The sequence below is a fragment of the Oryza brachyantha genome, chromosome 12, assembly GCF_000231095.2.
Source record: "Oryza brachyantha chromosome 12, ObraRS2, whole genome shotgun sequence".
Classification (NCBI taxonomy): Eukaryota; Viridiplantae; Streptophyta; class Magnoliopsida; order Poales; family Poaceae; genus Oryza; species Oryza brachyantha.
Genome location: NC_023174.2, coordinates 15,823,331 through 15,838,950, shown reverse-complemented (window position 1 = coordinate 15,838,950; position 15,620 = coordinate 15,823,331). Strand labels below are relative to the sequence as shown.

General features: G+C 42.7%; 1 protein-coding gene across 1 annotated transcript; it reads left to right on the top strand.

Annotated features, from left to right (window-relative positions):
- The first annotated feature begins 1,810 nt into the window (after positions 1-1,810).
- On the top strand, positions 1,811-6,774 carry LOC102715721 (BTB/POZ domain-containing protein At1g30440-like). Its single transcript, XM_040529347.1, has 4 exons — positions 1,811-2,475; positions 3,649-3,718; positions 4,024-5,214; positions 5,685-6,774. Exons 1-4 carry the CDS (start codon positions 2,417-2,419, stop codon positions 6,375-6,377), a joined length of 2,013 nt encoding a protein of 670 aa, XP_040385281.1. The 5' UTR covers positions 1,811-2,416; the 3' UTR covers positions 6,378-6,774.
- The last annotated feature ends 8,846 nt before the right edge of the window (positions 6,775-15,620 follow it).

The following is a 15,620-nucleotide window of genomic DNA, read 5'->3' as shown; positions in this document are numbered from 1 at the left end:
TTTCAGAGCACCATGTAGGATAAAACCACCGTTAAAATCACCTATTAAGATAACGTGAGCCGGTTTTAATAGTTGAGGGAGTGCTCATGTCTTATGTCGCGGTCGAGGGAGCAAAAACACACTCGGGATATAGTTAAAGGAAGCAAAGAAAAAAAAATACACATTTTACCTCTATGTATCCCCATGTTTCTTCCAAGGCCCAACTTTAACGGTGCTGTCTCTACACTCTGCAATCTCAAAGCTTCAACCATGTGGCATGTGCCAACGTTAAGGGCCGATGGTTATGCTGGTTTCACTGCCTGTACCACTTCAACAGTCCAGCAAAGCTCTCAAAAGTGCAGTCCTTCACCTTGCAAATACACAGTTTTCGACTTCGCAAACACTTATTGCTTCAACAGGATCAGTGTTAAACTTTTAAAACTTAAATTACACAAATTATTCTACAAAAGTGGTTCAAAAAACATATATTATAAATATTTCTATATATACATAGTAGAAAATATTAGTTAAAATTAATGTTTTGACCGTGTACTTGTCCAAAAGGAAGTATTTACAAAGGGGAAGGAACAGCAAACCAATTACTCCCTCCTCAAATAATTGTCATAGTCGAATGCATTCATCTCACTTTGAACACAAATTACTTTTAAATGATTATACTATAATGAATGATAGCTATATGGAGTATTTATATTTAAGGTTAATTTGATCCATATCATTACCAATTCATTCTATTAAAAAGATACTATTCGCCGATTTAGCCTCATGTCATTATTATAAGTTTACATCTATTCGATATATATCATTACTTACGCTTTCAATGCATTTTTAGAAATTTTGGACCAAATTATCCCTGTCATATTCATCTTCAAGTCCATCTTCAGTAGCAGCGGGGCAACCATGAGCTGATAAGGCAACATTGCTGGATCCATGGCCCTGTAGGTGAAAATGACCATGGCGTTGCCACCCTATAGCCGAAGATGGAAGATGGACAAGAGAGATGTCTGGATTAGAAAAAAAAAGAATACTAGGGCAATTTGGTTAAAAAAATTTAGAAATTGCATTGAAGGGAAATAGTGGCATATATCCAATAATTATAAAATTATAATGATACAGTTTGAAAATAGGTGAATAGTAATGATATTTTTTTTTAATATTGTGACTTGACAATTGCATGGATCAAATTAACCATTTGAGGTCATTGTTTGGGTGTTTAATGGAAAAACAAATGATATATTTGCTAACAAAAAATAATTTGTGAATACAAAATTTATATACATATTCTTATTCTTAGGGACCTAAAAGCAGAGCTAGGAAATAAAGTTTGGTGAAAAAACCTTAAAATCAACTCTAAATTTAAGGTTAAAAATTTATATTTTACCTTATAAACACGAAAAGATTGAGGTGCTTGTATTTATGGCGTTATACACTTTGATAATATGACATATTTTAAGTATTTATATTTTTTTAAAAAAACAAACGGTTAGATGTTAAACTTAAATAGTCTGAGAGAGAGGTATAAATAATGGTAACCAGGAAGACAAGAAGCTGCTAATGAGCTGGAGTTAAATTAAACCATGCTGTGGATCTGTACTGTTACTACTGTACTGTATGCAGTAATGCACTGTCTGCACAGGTCCCCTCCTCACTCACTCACTCTCCATGACTCCCATGGTGAAAACCCAGAGGATAGGATCATAGGAGATGATTTTTCTGTGCACTTGGCCCCAGATTTCCAGAACAACACACAGCTTTTTGAGCCCCTACAAGAACCGGACGCCACTCTCACTTTCAGTAGTATTTTCATCTTTCTCTTCACCACCCCTGCATGCAGACAAATCCTGCAGGCTGCTGCTGCTGCTGCTGCTGCTGCTCATCGCCACTCGCCGTCTCTTGCACCCAGTTAGTCTTTTTCTTGCTTGCGGTCGCCGGCTTTCGGGGTTCTTGGGGCAAGCCAACCCTCTTCATTGCGGTTTTGTTGCCTTCTCCATTGCTGCCGCATTTGAGCGCTACCCTCCAAACGCAGTCAAGAACGCACGGCCAAGCCAGCAGCAGCCAGCAGCTAGCCAAATCTTGGGAGATTTCTGCTATTCTTTACTCTTTTCTTTTACTGAACTTATGCACATTCTCACACAGAGATGAGGAGGATTAGTTTAGTCCAGTAGAAGTCTAGAAGAAGGAGAAAGAAGAGGAGCTAGGGCCTCTTCACCAAGAGCCCCCACACCAGCTGGTCTTCTCTTCTGTCCCTGGCCCCCCCTGAAATGATGGTGTCTTCTTCTTGGCTAGATGGCCATTGCTGAGCTTTGGAGTTCAGTTCAGTGAAGTGTGCTACTAGCTAGCTGGGCTCTGTTCTTGTGTGGTGGTGGCTTAGCTCTCCTGCTCTTCGGAGGAGAGAGCCCCAGCCAGATCCGTTTGCAGGATGGGTTCCATGAAACTGGGCTCCAAGCCGGACGCATTCACGAGGCGAGGGCAAGCATGGTACGGTTTTTCTTTGCTCTCTACCCGTCTTTCTTTCAGGTTCAGTTTGTTTTTTGTTTAAGATTTGTGTCATGTATGGATGCTTCTTGGCCGGATGATTAAAGAAATTGGTCAGTTGGGGTGTTCTTGTTTGTCTTGTTCCTGCTGTTAGTTTGCTGGCGACCTGAATTGAGGGAAAGAACACATTTTTTGGGGGATTTGGGAGGATAGAGTCATAAAAATGGAAGGATATTTCCCCCCCTTCTCTTTTGATCGGTCTGTGTGTCTAATCTGGTGTGAGTGAGCACATTGCTGCTTCAATGTCGTGTTGCTTCAGTTAACTATTTGGGAAATTTCAAATCTATTTGCTTAAATTTGCTTGCCAGAATCAATTCCCCCAGATGGCAAATGCCATACATTTGCGTAGATGATTTTCGTAGGTAACCCTCCAGTTGTCTTAAGGAAAGGCACTCCATTTGAGTGAATAAACTGTTAAATTTTGAACATAAGTATCTTGTGAGGCTCCAGTATTTAGTAGTAATCTTCGCTCACGTCACAGCTTAATCACAAATTAGATGCCTCATATCCACCTACATACTGACACTGATGCAGTTTGGTTAATATTAGTCAAGATTTAACTATTCCATCAATAAGGATTTAACTACTCCATTTCACACAAATGATGCACTGTGTGGTTAAAAAGGATTTAACTATTCCGTCAATAAGGAAGATAATGTTAAATATGTAGTGTTAAAGTGCTTGGGGAGGGTTCCTTTCTGTCTCTTATGCATCATATTAGTCAAGATTTTGGATTTTCAAACTAATCAAATCCATTCAAGTTGCATCCTACTACTCGCATGTGCCAATATACATGTGACATGATACCTCCTCCTGGTTTCAGTTGGTAAAGTAGCGCAAGTATCTCAGTTTGCATAGTTTATTTTTATTTTAGCGTATAGCCAATTCTGATTCCTTTCTAGGTCATTCATTAACTGTACTGTGTTGTTTTAAATTTTTAATTTGCTAGGAGGCTATGTCAAAATATTGAGTATTGTCGCTCTCATTCTCTCTTTTTTTAAAAAAAAAAATCTATAGATTTCTTCAAAAAATTTACACTTCTGTCGTGAATGAGTTTGCTCACTTGGTTAACGACATACAGCAAGTGATTTGCTAATGGGATTGTGAACTATACAGGTTCTGCACAACAGGGCTTCCCAGTGATGTTCTTGTTGAGGTTGGGGAGATGTCTTTCCACCTTCACAAGGTAATTTACAACCCGCTGTAACTTTATAATTTCAGGAAGCACTATTTATAACTTTGCCTGTGATAAGGGAGAATGTAAAGAAATGAGGTTTTTTTTTTTACAAAAAAAACTACAGCTGTCTTTTTTAATCAGTCTTTAAAAAAGCTTTGATGGAAGCAATTCTTACTGTCACACAGTTACAGGTTGATTCTCAAGAGGGTGATAAAAAGCTTTGAGAAGCTATTTTCTTTCTGTACTTGGTGTGAATGAACTTGAGATTTGAAAATTCTGTCCTTTTTCTCTAATCATTCTTTATCTGCTTGCAGTTCCCCCTACTTTCAAAGAGTGCCATTCTAGGAAGATTGATCGAGGAGAATTCAGACAGAGATGAATGTGTCCTCAAATTGTCTGATATCCCGGGAGGCGCAAAATCATTCGAGTTAGTCGCGAGGTTCTGTTATGGGCTGAAGATAGAACTGTCTTCAGAAAATGTTGTCTACCTACGCTGCGCAGCTGAATATCTTGAAATGACAGAAGAAACATCTGGGGATAATCTGATCAACCAGACAGAATCATTCTTCAACCAAGTAGTCCTCAGAAGCTGGAAGGATTCCCTGGAAGCGCTTCGGACATGCGATGGCCTTCTCCCTCATGCTGAAGACCTTCACATCATGAAGAGATGCGTCGAATCACTAGCTGGCAAGGCTAGCATTGATCCAGACCTCTTTGGCTGGCCAGTCTCAGAACATAGCACCATGCAAAGCCCTGGGGGAAGTGTCCTGTGGAACGGTATAAGCACCGGTGCGAAGGTCAGGAACTGCAGTTCGGATTGGTGGTATGATGATGCTTCATCCTTGAGCTTCCCTACATACCAGAGGCTTATTTCGTCTATGGAATCAAGAGGCACCAAACCGGAGATCATCGCGGGTTCGCTAACATACTATGCCAAGAAGTTTCTTCCTGGATTGAATAGGCGCCAAAGCACAGGACCAGTGCCCCTGCCTGCTGCTGCCCTGTCTGATGAAGAACAAAGGCACTTGCTTGAAGAGATTGACAGGATGCTGCCTCTCCAGAGAAGTTTAATATCCACAAATGTTTTGCTCTGGCTGCTTCGAACCGCGATGATTCTGAAAGTTGATCGTGCCTGCATTTCAAACCTGGAGAAAAGAGTTGGAATGCAGCTGGACGAAGCCACGCTAGAGGATCTGCTGCTGCCAAACTTCTCATACACCATGGACACACTCTACAATGTCGAGTGCGTGCACAGGATTCTTGACCACTTCTTGGCAATGGATCAGACCGCCGGTGGCGCCTCGCCATGCCTGGATGATGTGATGGCGTCTCCTTCGTTGGCACCGATCACCGCTGTCGCGAAGCTGATCGATGGCTACCTTGCGGAGATTGCACCGGATATCAATCTGAAGCCACTGAAATTCCAGTCTCTGGCTGCTGCTTTACCTGAATATGCCCGGCCACTGGATGATGGGCTTTACCGCGCCATTGATGTATACCTGAAGGTAACCTTCTCAACCAGTCATGCAATTCCCTCCTCTTCATATCAAAGTTATATTTCTGGTAATCCTCTAAAGGCAAAATGTCATCTTTATTTGTATACATATTATCGCTGTGTTTGCAGTAGAAGTTCTTGCACTAATTTGATCATCCGGGAAGTCATATGCTATCATGAATTCTTCAGGCAAAAATGTCATTTGCACATGTTTCCATTTATTTCCACCTTTTTTTCTTAGAGAAGGTATTTTTTACCCGGCCTCTGTATCCAACCGGATATACGCAGTCATTTTTTTAAACTCAGAATTCGGAAACTTAGCTAAGTAGGGGATCTAGCCGCTCAAATACTTAATCTGAAATTCATGTTCCTATTAAGATTTGAACTCAGGATTTTGGGTGCTATTCAGATTTCCACGTTGAATGCACACACAGATTGTCTTGGACAGCAATGGACTGATGTTTTTGGTGTCGTTGTCAGTCGCATCCTACGCTGGCTGAAGCTGATCGGGAGCAGCTATGCCGGCTGATCGAGTGCCAGAAGCTGTCCCTGGAGGCGTGCACCCACGCGGCGCAGAACGAGCGGCTGCCGTTGCGCGTCGTGGTGCAGGTCCTCTTCTTCGAGCAGCTCCAGCTGAGGACGTCGGTGGCAGGGTGCCTGCTCGTCTCCGACAACCTGGAGGCCTCGTCGAGGACGCTGCTCCGGGGCGGCGGGGCGGCGGTGACGTCCGGCGAGGCCGGGGGCTGGGCCACGGCCGCCGTGAGGGAGAACCAGGCGCTCCGGGTCGGCATGGACAGCATGCGGCTGCGGCTGATGGAGCTGGAGAAGGAGTGCTCCGACATGCGCCACGACATCCAGAGGCTCGGCCGCCGCCGCCGCGGCCACCACCGCGTCGGCGTCGCCGCCAAGGACGGCGCCGGCGCCGGCGGCGGCTGGGCGGCGCGGGTGCAGCGCATGCTCGGCCCCAAGATGATGAAGCTGCAGATGTGCAGCGCGCAGGCGCAGCAGGACGCCGCCCCCGTCCCCGTCCCCGCCGGGAAGCAGGTGGAGACAAGCACGAGCGAGCAGGAGCAGCACAAGAGGGCGGTGGTGGAGAAGCCGCAGGCGAAGCTTGCCAACCACAAGAAGCAGCAGCTGCCCGTTGACGGCGACGGCGACGGCGACGATGCCTGAAACCTGAAAGTGAAAGCTTCTCACCGCATTGTCCTCTGAACTCTCTTTCTGACCACATTCTTCTTCTTCTTGCTGCTACCGTGTAAGTGTTGTTTACTTCTTGTGCTGGGCTCCTGCGCCATGATCAAAGCTTGGTGCAGCGGCTGATCGAGCTGATGAGATGGCTATCATGTAGCTAGCAACTAGGGAGTACTCTTGCTTGAGTTGACTGAAGTGGAATGACAGTGTGATCACTTGTGACTGTGAATGACTTCCTGGGGTGGAGTCAAGGGTAGGGCAATTAGGGCTTAAGCCCTACTCTTAGCTATATAATCTCATTTATATCTTATTAATTCACCATGTAACTTTACAAATGAAGTACATGCTAACTCAGCCCTACACCTGATTAGTTCCTGGTTCTGCCTAACTACTTCTACTTCCTTACTCTTTTTGCTTTTTTTTTTTTTTGAAGTGTGCTGTATGTACTTCTTCGTTAAGAAGTATATATCTGTGCATTGCAAAGCAAACGTGCAATGATCCATCCGACTCGTACTCTTATTTTTTAGCTTTTGTTTATGCTTATAAGTCAAAATTTAAATTTTTAACCTTAACCTTAAATTTGAAGTTAATTTTAAGATTTTTTCACACCATCAAAAGACTACGAAGGATACACTTTGTGGATCTTTAGCTAGTTTAAAACCCTCTAGGTAATTGTTTACAGTACTCACCTACTAATTTGATTACATATGGGAGTAATATTGCTACACAAATTGACAATGCTTTACAGGACCAATGCTGATTCTAGTGAATTAGCATTATACAAGAGCAAATAGTGAGTATTTCCCTAGCTTACAAATTGTTTCAGAGCATTATATCAACAGATAAACAGTAAAATTCAGAAACTATTTACATCTGGGACAAATTTATTTTAAAATTCATACACATACCTTCCCCTAACCCCTTGCAACTGTCTTATGAGAAAACTCTCCCTTTTCATACGCATTTTAAAAAGGGAGATGTGCAAAGCAGATGCATACGTGAACAAAAAATTCCTGTCTAACGGTCTGCAGCCCAAACAAATGCAGACATGAGCTAGCTGAAGCAGGGTAAATGCAGACATGAGCTAGCTTGCTAGAAAGACAAAGAGCGTTTCAGTCTTTTGCACGCACGGTTGGTTGATAAATTGAACTATAGCTGATGATTTGCTTGGAACTGTGCCTTAAAAAAGTGAGCAGAGGGCTTTGACTATTTTTACAAATGGAATAATTGCTCAATTTATAGTTCAGAAGGCTTGTAGGCAACCGACACAAAGTCCAGATGATAATACCAAATAAAACAGCTAAGTAAATTGTCAAGGTTCAGAAGAATTTGAATGTTCAATAACATAGACGACTCAATTGCTTATACTTATCACATAGGCATCTGCTAAAATGACTAGGTGTGCAAAAGATGGCACTTGGCTCTCAGATACCATGCCAGTATGCCACTACGACTAGGAAAATGGTTGTCATTCCTACTGCAATTTTTGTTGCTCAGGCTATGCAATGCAGTGGTACGCATTTTCTGAAGCAACATATACATCATATTCCAAAGAGAGAGGCAGATAAATTTCAGGGGGGCACACTGGATCAAAATGGCACGGCCGGTCCGTCACCATGAATGCCCAGTCCTTAGCTGAAAAAACGCACTTAAAACAACTAGGAAGAATGCACCAGAGAGTTTGCTACAAAGGCCAGATCACCCGTGCATAAGAAAAGAAACATATGAATGTTTAAAGATACAGTACAAAGATGGCAGAATGGAACAGTTACGTGTTTCTGAAATTAAGCACCTGAACAGAACAAGCACCTTCTTCAACATAATGAGTTAATCATCGTAAGACCAAGTCTAATTACCGTAAAGATCCAGTTTTATACTGGTCAAAGCTAACTTGACTCTGAAATAACTCATCTACTGAATCAAACATCAGTGAGAACCTTCAGAACTATAAGATGAAAAAATTGCAAGTTTGAGTTTCACACACCTGCCCACCAACAATTATATATGTCCTTTAACAAATCTGCATCACTAAATCGTCCATGCCACACAGCACTAAAATCGCCCCTTCTACTCCACAGTCAAATGGAATATGCAACAAAACCAGCACACAACAAATAGCCCCAGAGACAAAATCATAATACTAGCTAGAAGTCTAAGACAATTCAACAGAAACTCAAACAAGCCTAATAACAGTCATAAGTACGTCATTGCAACCACAACAGTTGTAATCGCATCGGCAGTGGTAAAAATCATACTAAATACTACTCATTACATCTTTTTAAAAGAAATACATGACCTACCTATTTTCAGAACCAAAACCTAAACCCTGTTTTGGTTAGCCTAAAAAAGGCTTCAATCACAAGAAACACATCAATCTTCCTCTGAATCCTGAATACCAGAACAAACAGATGAACTTCATTTTTCTTCACGAAAAAATTGGCACAATTTAACGAATTAATTAGATATAAAGTTCTACTACTATGCCATTGTATTTTAGCTTGCTGACCAACATAGTGATATCTTAGAGCAAACAGCAAAATCCACAGCATATTCACGCGTCGTTTGGTAACTTTGGTTCGTCCAAAACCACAAAACTTGATCGGTCAGTACCTTCACCATTCCTAGCTCCCACCACAAAAATTCTCTCCCGAAAAAATATTCACAGAAGAAACTAAATATGAGTACCCAGCATATCAAAATCAGACGCATTGCAATTTGATTTCATCACCAGAACCTATCAACACTAGTGAAGTGAAGTGAACTACACCAGCTTCCCGTACCTCTCGACCTCCAAGATCCCGGCGACGGCCACCGCGCCGCGACCGTCTCCACCACCGCCGGTGTGGCGGGTCGCGGGCGGCGAGGAGGTGGCGGGCGGGGATGTTCGCCGCGGCACGATCGGGAACGGCGAGCGGGCGCGCGGCGGCGGCGGCGGCGGAGGCGAGGAGGTGGGGGCGGGGATCCCGACGGCGGCAGCGGCAGAGGCAGCGCCGGGGCTGGGGCTCCCGGTCCCCCGGGTTTCCGGCGCGGCGGCGGAGGCGGAGGTGGCGAAAGCACTACTAACTTTCGTCAAAGCTAACAAATATGGAAACCGCAACGGGAGTGGGACCCAAGCGTCAGTCTCAGCGACGGGAAAAAAAGAAAAAGAATCTCTTACCTCTTTCGTCGTCGCCGTCGCCGTCGGCGTATGCAGAGCAGAGGCGCCGCCCGATCGCCGGCACTCTCCACGAAGACTGCATCCTCCCGGTGCCTAATCGGGGCCAGCTCGCTCGCAAGGGAAACCAAACCATTTCTTATGTAAAAAATTGTCCAAATTCACTGGAAACAACGGGAACCAATCACCTATTAACCAGTGGAAGAATTTTTACAGTTCCAAAATCCTAACTGCTACTACCACTACTATGTAGCTCGATCTTTGTATCGATTTCTCATTTGCCTCTCAACGATCGACTCTACTCCTTCTGTTTATCACAACCATAACTACAGGCAGCTACAACAGGTAGCCGCAAAGGCGTCCGCGCGCCGGCGGCGCTAGCCTTGCCGCATCGGGCGAACCAGCTGAAGAAGCCGAAGGGCGCGGCCAGCTAGAAAGGAGACCAACCCGAGGGCACGTCGAGGAAGAGCCTCTGCCTCTGCATCCCCGCGGGCGGAAGATCCTGCTGCGATGGCTGCTTGCTTCTCGGCCTGCTTCTTGGCTATCTTGAGTTTCTTCTTTTCCTTGTTCTTGGCTTTCCTCTCGGCTTTCTTGGCCTTTCTCTTGTCATACTTCTGAGCTTTCGTCTTCTTGGGCGCCTTCTTCGTGATCCCGGCGGGTTCTTGGGACTGGGGGAGGAAGGCACCATGGCCGCCCGCGGGGACTTCTTGCTCGCTGGGCTGGCAGACGCCGTTCCCAGGGTCGTCGTCGCGCAGGGGACGCCGGTCTGAGCAGGCTCAGGGTTTCCGAAGATGACGACCCTCCCGCGGCGGTCGAATCCGTAGGCCGCGCGCCCCCTGACGGCGTCGAGGAAACGGCCCAAACGGGTCATCGCCAATGTCGGAGATGAGCGAGGCGGCGGACGGCGGTGGGAGGAGGGCGACGGAGAGGCAGAGGGCGCCTTTGATTTTGGATGAGGGCGGAGTTCACGACCGGCGAGCGGTGGCGGGCTCTCGGCGTGGAGGTGGCGGGCGCGGCGAGGACGAAGGCGCGGCGAGAGATGGCGGGATTGCCGTTGCTGTGTATATAGCTGCCTGGGCCCACATGTCGGTTGAATCTGGGCCCAGCCCACCGTCGTCTTCCTGGGCCTTCATGGCCTCGGCCTTCATACTTCCTTGGCCCATCACCTTTCAAGCCCAACCCTCCTTGTGCACTCGAAGAAAAAAATTACAAAACTATATTTGTTTTTTTATAAAAAAAATTATACTTCCATTCCCCAAACACCCAGCTACTGGATTGTTCTCAAAAAAAAAATGCCCCGTCAATGGGTTATACTGTTTTTTTTTCTTTTATACCTGTGTATCTATATTTCCTAAGCATGAAACCAATTAATGCAAGCATCAAATCTTGCTTGATCGGTGCATGGATTCACCAATTAAAACTATATTATTTTTATTGCTTGTAATGTGCATTTGTTTGGGAGCGTGTTGCAATTATTACTTGTTCTCCTTTCTTTTTCCCTTCAGCCAAGAACAATATTTTTGTGTGTGTTATATAATCGTATCTCCATGGCTAGACACCATTCACGTGAACAGGCGAAACTAGAACAAAATATAAAGACGTGCCAATCACATAATTTCTAAAGTTTTAAACAGAGTTTAGGCTATTAGGGTGTTTAGCATGAATTGGGAGGATTGCATATAAGGTAAAAATACATAAACTCTAACTTAAAATTTTTTTTTCTGGACCGGGTTCCTTAACCCCTTTCATACCTCAGCTCCGCCCCTGCACATGAAGACGGATTGTCAAAACCGAGGGATAAAGATAGAGAAAGAGGCCTCATATACTGGGATGTATATAAATCACCCCATTAGTGAGGGTTAAGGTGGGTGCCTGCAAAATTGACAGGGCACCCCTCCCACGACAGGCCCGTGGACGGTCCCTTACACGAGATAAATTGCTCGCCATTGGTTGCTTATCCACTAGATGCTACCGACCGTTTGCCATATTATATTTTTAACCCAAAAAAGTCCAGTAGCTGGGCGTTAGGGGTATATAAGTGCAAGTACGTGAAAAAAAATACACTTTTGTAATTTTTAATATACTAGAAAAATTACCCGTGCGTTACACCGGGTCAAGTTCATTTTAATTATATAAATTAAAATAAATTTAGCATTAAGTCAAAAATAGTAAAGTGTGATCAATATACAACTACACTCTTATTTTACTGATTATATATTTACATTGGATATAAAAGGTGCAATTAAATACATCATCAAAACTGTACTGGCAGGTAAACACAAAAAAAAAAGAGTCGTACCTAGCACAACTAGGTTAATGATCAATGTCTTAACCATTGGTCTATGAAACTTTTATTTACTAAGATCAAGTGCATATACTATTGAAACAACGGTTTTGGACGAACGACTGCTCAAAAAGAAAAGAAAAGAAAATACAGAACATGCTCCCGCGCCAGCATCAAACTCGCAATCTTTCACTTACCAAGCAAGCACATTACAACCACAAACGCATTACCACTGTACTACATGACGCGACCCATTCAAGATAGACTATCAGAGTAGATGGAAGGCCCCCCGCAACACGCATAACATGATCAACGTGGCCCGATCGACATGGATGGCAGAAACACTATTAATTTTTATTAATTTTATAACAGTAGATATTTTGATAACTTTTATGATAGTAGAGAATTGGATTATACAACAATCAAAACAATCTATCCTAAAATCATAATAATAATGATTTAATTTGAGAATTTATGTAGGTGTCAAATTTTTTGTGTTAAACTTGTAGTTTTATTACCCTATATATTTAATAATAATAATAATATATAAAATAATACTATAAATTTAGGACTAAAATCAAATCTTAATTTTATTAATTAATCGGCTAGCTGCAGTTAATCAAGTTGGCAAAAAAATTCTTCTCCGCGTTGCCTGCCCTAGCAATCTTGGACTCGAACAAGGAACCTGCGAATTGTGGGAGGAGCGCCATCTCCACTGTACCGACAAACCAATCTTGCTTCCCGGTTGAGCGTAAGCATATGACCCAGTTTTCGCGCGGACACGGAAAGAGCAAGAAAATCAGCGACATTGCTGTTGCTGACGTTATCATGACGTGTGGATGACGTCAGCACTGACGGACGAAAATCCATGGCAGAATCGTTACCGCCTTTTATAATAGTAAAGATTAAGGTAATATATAAATAAAAAATATCCTATTTTGCTTGAGCACGTGCTAGCCACCTCTTCCGGCTGAGAGGGTGAGAGAAACAGGAAAGAGATGAGAGCTAGCATACACATTTGTTTTATACATTACATATATTAAAAATAAATAAAATGTAGGTATACATATGAATACCCATGAATCATGGTGAACTCACTCCTAGATGGCGGGCAGGATTGCCCACTATGTCATTGTGTTATAGCTACCTGGACCCACATGTCGGTTGCCATTGAGCCAGCCCATTGTCATACTGGACCGAGCTGATTGCCTGCCACCACTGCTTTACAATTTTTTTTACTTATATATATATCTTTATTTAGAAATATAAAATTTTATTTTGTTTTAAAAATGTGCACTTCTTAACCCTAACACACAACTACTAAGTACTACATCCGTTCTATATTATAAGACTTTCTAGATTTGGTTAGATTTATTCATGTATTAATGTACTCTCTTCGTTTCACAATGTAAGTCTTTCTAGTCTTGCCTAGATTCATATGGATGTTAATGAATCTGGACATATATATAAATTATATACATTCATCAATTGACGAATATAGGCAATGTTAAAAAGACTTACAATATGAAACGGAGGTACTATATTTTTTATATGTGTATAAATTCATTAGTGCATATATGAATCTAGAAAGTTCAAACAAAGTGAATAATTTATAAGAAACACTTAGCTAATGAGTTGTATATTCATTGTGACAAACAACAATAGGTCCGATGGAAGGGCAACCAATGACGGCTAGAACAATTGTAGGTGGCTCCCTTAAAGCTCTGCCAGTGGGTGATCTATCCAATGCAGGGGCCACCTGCAAAATAATTATAGGTGGCATATTAAAATCAGATGCATTGCAAAAAGAAAAGAAAAAACTCCCATCAGATCATCCATCACCTCCAGCAATTTGATTTCATCACCAGAACCCATCAATACAGTAAAGTGAAGTGCACTACACCTAAGGGTGTTAGTGGACAGGCCCACCAACTCGCTTATAGGTTAATTAAGCGGGCTACCCACCAGCTTCCTATACCTCTGTACCTCCAAGATCCCGACGACGTCCACCGCGTTGCGACCGTCTCCACCACCGCCAGCGTCTCGGTCACGGGTGGCGGCGGCCAAGGGGGTGGCGGGCGGGAGGCGGTGGTGGAGGTGAGGAGGTGGGGGCGGGGGCGAGGATCTTGACGGCGGCAGTGCCGGCCGTTGGGGCTAGGGCTCCTGCCCCCCTGGGTTTTTGGCATGGCGGCGGAGGTGGTGAAAGCAGTACCGACTTGTGTCAAAGCTAACGACTATGGTACGAGAGTGGGACCTACGCGTCAGTCTACGCGTCATTGATTTGTACACTAGATTGTTCTTTAAAAATTGAAAAACATATGATCTAATAAATGCTAGAGCTTATAAAGCTACAGCTGCTGTTGTTGGAGCTTATAAACTCACCGGGCTCATAATTGCCCTTTGGAAACTAATCCTTGTCTTCTCCTTGCAATTGGTAGAATTAGAGGTGGTCAAATTGTAGTTCAAGGTAATCCATTTAGAAGTGATAAGTAATCTGTTTTTATTTTTTCAGTGATCCCATAGAAATGCTTGATATGGTTTGTCCATTGGGGATTTTAAGTCCATGGTGATTTTTAAAGTTACACCCATGACTTTACTAATTTGTATTCACATTGCATTCATTTATTTACTTGAACTGGTTGTATGAAATGACTTAAAAGAAAGTACGTTATGATTGTTGAGATACATACTGTGTTCAACTGGCAATTTGCCTTGAGGGAATTAAATGAGCAAGGCATACTCAATTTTGAACTACACTAAACTTTTCCAGTTTTCCATAGATGACTATGATATAATATGGTATTTGAGCCACTTTTGATTCTATTACACTAAAAACAGGTTAACAAACTTTACCTTGCAACTACTACAGAAACTGTGACTATAGGAATAATTACACATTATATGCGTCATATTAATCTTGCTCCTAGATTAGTTTCAGAAGGTAACACTTGAACTGCAGTTTATTGTTTGGGCAAGTTTCAGCAACAGTCCCTCCATGGGTGGTTGACCGGGTGCTAACATTGTTCGTTTAGTCCATCCACCGCTCCTATATTAGTTTATGCTATGCATTTATGTTATAATTTACACAAATGTCATGGTTGGGTTTTATTTTATTTTATTTTTGTGCTTAAACATTTATGCAGTCACATGGCATTGTAAATTGTAGTTGTTCATCAAAGGTGACAAACTTTTTCTTGAAGGTGTTACTGAACTAACTATTTACATATAAGATTCACTATCGCACACTGCATCATTTGTCATTAGGCTTGTTCTTTTGCATACTGGATATTAAACAACTACAAACATCCCTTAATATGATTTAAACTAGGATGCTGCATACTTGTGTGCTTGTGACTGTGGCCTAATTTAAACAATTATAAATAGGTCGGTAAATTTAGCTGAGTCTTGTGAATACTCAAGCCTTTATCTAAAAATATTACAATGGTCTAACTGAAATTTACAACCGCCTCTCCAGTACTTTTAGGCAAAAAAGAGATAATAATTGCAATTTGAGTATGTATATGGTGACCAAAAGTAAAATAAATCGATAGATCGAATTTCCTGCTCTCTTGTAACACATAAATTTTATAATTCTATCCTAAAACAACTGCGATTTATTTTAATATGATAATGGACGATTTTCTACTCCCCGCTACTGTCGCCTAGCCATCCCACCGCCGTTGTTGTCGCCACTTGTTTTTAGGCCATGTTTAGATGGCAAAATTTTTTGGGGAAGTGGTCATATCGAACGTTTGATCGGATGTCGGGAGGAGTTTTCGGATACGAA

Coding starts and splice junctions, on each gene's coding strand:
- LOC102715721 (XM_040529347.1), top strand. CDS start 2,417: ATGGGTTCCATGAAACTGGGCTCCAAGCCGGACGCATTCACGAGGCGA. Junction 2,476..3,648: donor ACGAGGCGAGGGCAAGCATG/GTACGGTTTTTC, acceptor TGAACTATACAG/GTTCTGCACAACAGGGCTTC. Junction 5,215..5,684: donor CCATTGATGTATACCTGAAG/GTAACCTTCTCA, acceptor TGTCGTTGTCAG/TCGCATCCTACGCTGGCTGA.